The 3,500-nt window shown below is 39.5% G+C and overlaps 1 protein-coding gene across 5 annotated transcripts in view; it reads left to right on the top strand.

Annotated features, from left to right (window-relative positions):
• Nucleotides 1–3,500, top strand: part of LOC147031773 (cyclin-dependent kinase 13-like) — a 182,107-nt gene that overhangs the window by 83,762 nt on the left and 94,845 nt on the right. For 3 of the 5 annotated variants that reach the window (XM_085867306.1, XM_085867291.1, XM_085867285.1), the window contains 2 exons: nucleotides 2,859–3,035; nucleotides 3,406–3,500. The exon at nucleotides 3,406–3,500 is cut by the window's right edge and continues 45 nt beyond it. In XM_085867306.1, coding sequence (XP_085723432.1) covers nucleotides 2,859–3,035; nucleotides 3,406–3,500 — 272 coding nt within the window. The remainder of the gene's footprint in view (nucleotides 1–2,858; nucleotides 3,036–3,405) is intronic. The other 2 variants (XM_085867298.1, XM_085867288.1) reach the window with 1 other exon arrangement.

The following is a 3,500-nucleotide window of genomic DNA, read 5'->3' as shown; positions in this document are numbered from 1 at the left end:
AATGAGAAAACAATTGGTTTTTTCGGGCATGTCTCAAAGGAAGAGATGTACATTTTTCCATGTCCTGACCAGCATTTTTGTCTCAGGCAAGGGAAGAAACTCTTTTCTCGTGAAACTCGTTTCTCGGGCAGGGTGGCTGATTTTAACACAAAAAGATAACACTTGCTACAAACGATTTTGAGAAGAACTTTTATAAATTAATGAATAATACTGTATTTGGAAAGACTGGAAAATGTTAGGAGTAAACACAACATAAGACTTGCACATCTTGGAAACAAGCATATCTTATTGGAATACAATAAGAAGTTATAAACATCATTTCTAAACAGAGGAGGTAAATAAGAAAGCAATGGTGGGGGGGGGGGGCGGGAGGGCGTTTAACGGGCTACCGCCGCATTTTTTTAAATTTGATGAATATATTAAGTTATTCCTGAAATAGAACACAAATATTTGTAGCATCTCAATATGACTACTCAGTTTAGTTAAGGAAATGATCATGTGAAAGGGAAGCGAAGCCCAGTCCCTGGCAGGGAGAGTTATGTCAACGGGGAGGCGTTTGACACAGTAATGTGTCCCAGTTTGAAAAGGAGAAATATCAGTGAGCGTAAGCGAGCGAATATTGCGACTTTGAGAAATGGGACCCATTACTACGTCAAAGCCTCTCTTTTGACACTACTTACGTTCCTAAATGTTTTTTGTTCACTCAATATAATTCTCCAAACAGTAGCAAAAGATAAGTTTAATGCTTTGGAAATTTCACATTTTCTTGTGTTTGCATGGAGGAGGGAACAAAGCTTTGCTTGTTTGAAGTATGTAGGTATATTGACGTAGTTATGAGACTCGTTATTTTTTTGCATTATTGGATTTCACTCCACATTTCGACACTCATTTAGTCCGGACGATATCCGATCCTCAAAACCGAAATAATATTTTGATGATGTGCTTCCTATGGAAAATGTTAGGAATAAACACTGTACAACAGAGTAGAACACTTTGTGTTCTACTGAAGAACTCTGTAGAAACACTAGAACACTTTGTCTGTGAGAGTAGATCATTGAAAATCGTATCATATAATGCATGAAACCACTCCAAGCTCCTAATTTTAAAACTATAGTACTTACAAAAGCAATGTGCACAGCGATTCGTAGTTATGATGAACTGGCATTTGATATGAGTGAGGAAAGTGGAGAATTTTTTTTTCAAAAAAAAGAAAAAAAAGTCAACGTATGGTTGAACAGGCTAAAAAACATGGCGGCTTCAGACCCCAGTGAGGTTACCCAGGAAACGTCTTAAGACCCAGAGAGTGAGGTAGCCAAGGATCGCCTGATGAAGGATATAATTAAATAATGCCGTTGATTTTCTTCAAAAGGGGTGTTTTAATTAACCCAAGCACCCAATTTTCACTCCTGCACTTCCTTGGAGTTTTCTTAGTATGCATGCAAAGTTTCAGGCTGATAGATTTTATGGTTTTGGAGTTATGGAGGAGACACACACACTGACACACACATTGCCTTTTATTAGTTTAGATTATTTTAATACATAGTCGAGGCTTGTGGAACAGCTCATACTCGTATGCTGAATGGATCAGGATGCACAGGACAAAATATACAATAGAGAGAGTTGGAAACACCAACAGCAGAGTTTTGAAGGCCCAGGCTGAGGTATATCGGACAAACGAGGGTGTGAGGAGGAACGGTGGGCAGGATGCATGTGTTGGAAAAGATGAATACAAAAGGACTCTCCCAAGAGGGAAAACTGGAAAGTTGGAAGGATGTGCGATTGTGGTGGGTGGGGTGGAGGGGGGGGGGCATGAGTCACTACTTTTTTCCACGAGCTGCCATTTCTCCGAGCGTGAGCCACCATTTTGTCTGAATATCGCTATTACTCCACCCTCAGAGCGTGGCAAATTTTATTGGTCGAAACAGTGTAAAGTTTTGCCCAACTACGACAAAACTAAGGGTTTTTGGAAGCGCAAAGAAGGCAATTTGTGTTCTACAGTGTTCAAATACATCATTCAACTGAAATAAAATAAAAGTTATCAAGGCTGTAGAAAAAAAATCATTTATCCAGAAGTTTAGCGCCGGCCCTCTTTTTTCACCACCTTATTTATATTAACACGTTCCATTGGTTATCTGTGCCTGCTGTTTTTGTGTTCTTTATGATGTCCCGAACAACAGTGCGTTTCCTGTTTGGAATGATTTTAAATTTTGTTTGATAGACAGATAAACTAAAAACAATTACCTTCCTTTCTTCCTCTACGCGCATGTGTGCTGTGGATGAGATTCCCTACAATTTGCCAAATTCAGAGCCAAAGTACTGCTAAAGTGCAGGTTTGTGTTCCAATTCATGCTCCGTTTCATGTTCTTCAGTGTTCAAAACATAAAAGCCAATTGAAATTAAGTAGTTCTTCGATCATAGACTGATGTCCTTCAGACACAGACAGAGTGAACCACTTTCTTAACCCTGCTTTGGGCTACGTGTGCATGGTAATGATACTCTGACAGCATTAAGGGAAAATTATATAAGCAATTTTAATTATGTTGAGGCACAAGCTCTCCCTCAGCTCCTTCACTTTCCAAAGAATTGAAGTCCTCAACATTAGAAAATGTTCTGAAACAGAAAATTACCCTTAAATGACTTCAATATGGGCTTTTTTAAACGTTTATGGCCATGATGAAAATTTATGGTCATAATGGAAGTTTAAAGCAAGAAAGTTAAAATGCATTGTGAAATCTTGAAACTCATTTCATACACTACTGCAGTTCGGAGTGATACACTTTTGGATATTCCTGACTTATTTTGCTTCAGGCTTTAATAAGTGTGCTTACATATGAAAACATGGATATTGAATTTACCAGCAGGGATACTCGATCACGACGATCATTGCGGCGTGAAGGAGAAGAAAAACCTCGACATTTGCTTACCGACCTGCCCCTGCCTCCTGAGCTTCCAGGAGGGAACTCCCCACCCCATGTAAAAACCTCACCTGGAGAGAATACTCCACCTGTACAGACGTCAAACAAACGGCGGCCAAAGTAAGGTTTTTCCTCTCTCTCTCTCTCTCTCTCTCTCTCTCTCTCTCTCTCTCTCTCTCTCTCTCTCTCTCTCTCTCTCTCTCTCTCTCTCTCTCTCTCTCTCTCTCTTTCTCTTTCTCTTTCTCTTTCTCTTTCTCTTTCTCTTTCTCTTTCTCTTTCTCTTTCTCTTTCTCTTTCTCTTTCTCTTTCTCTTTCTCTTTCTCTTTCTCTTTCTCTTTCTCTTTCTCTTTCTCTTTCTCTTTCTCTTTCTCTCTCGTGTGTGCAGTCGTATCACTGAGCAAATGTATTTCATCTTGTAATTCGCATTTATAAGTGAAATGTCCACATCAAAATTTGTATTTCATAACTATCAATTTTGTGTGTAATGCAGGATTTGTGGGCCACGGTTTGGGGAGATAAAGGCAAGTGAGGCAGACTGGGGCAAGCGTTGTGTGGACAAGTTTGACATCATTGGTATTATTGGGG

Source organism: Eptatretus burgeri, chromosome 2 (assembly GCF_056783735.1).
Source record: "Eptatretus burgeri isolate ZD-2024b chromosome 2, Ebu_testis_v1, whole genome shotgun sequence".
In the NCBI taxonomy this organism is placed as follows: Eukaryota; Metazoa; Chordata; class Myxini; order Myxiniformes; family Myxinidae; genus Eptatretus; species Eptatretus burgeri.
Note: the sequence above shows the minus strand (reverse complement) of the source record. Positions and strands in the feature narration are given on the sequence as shown.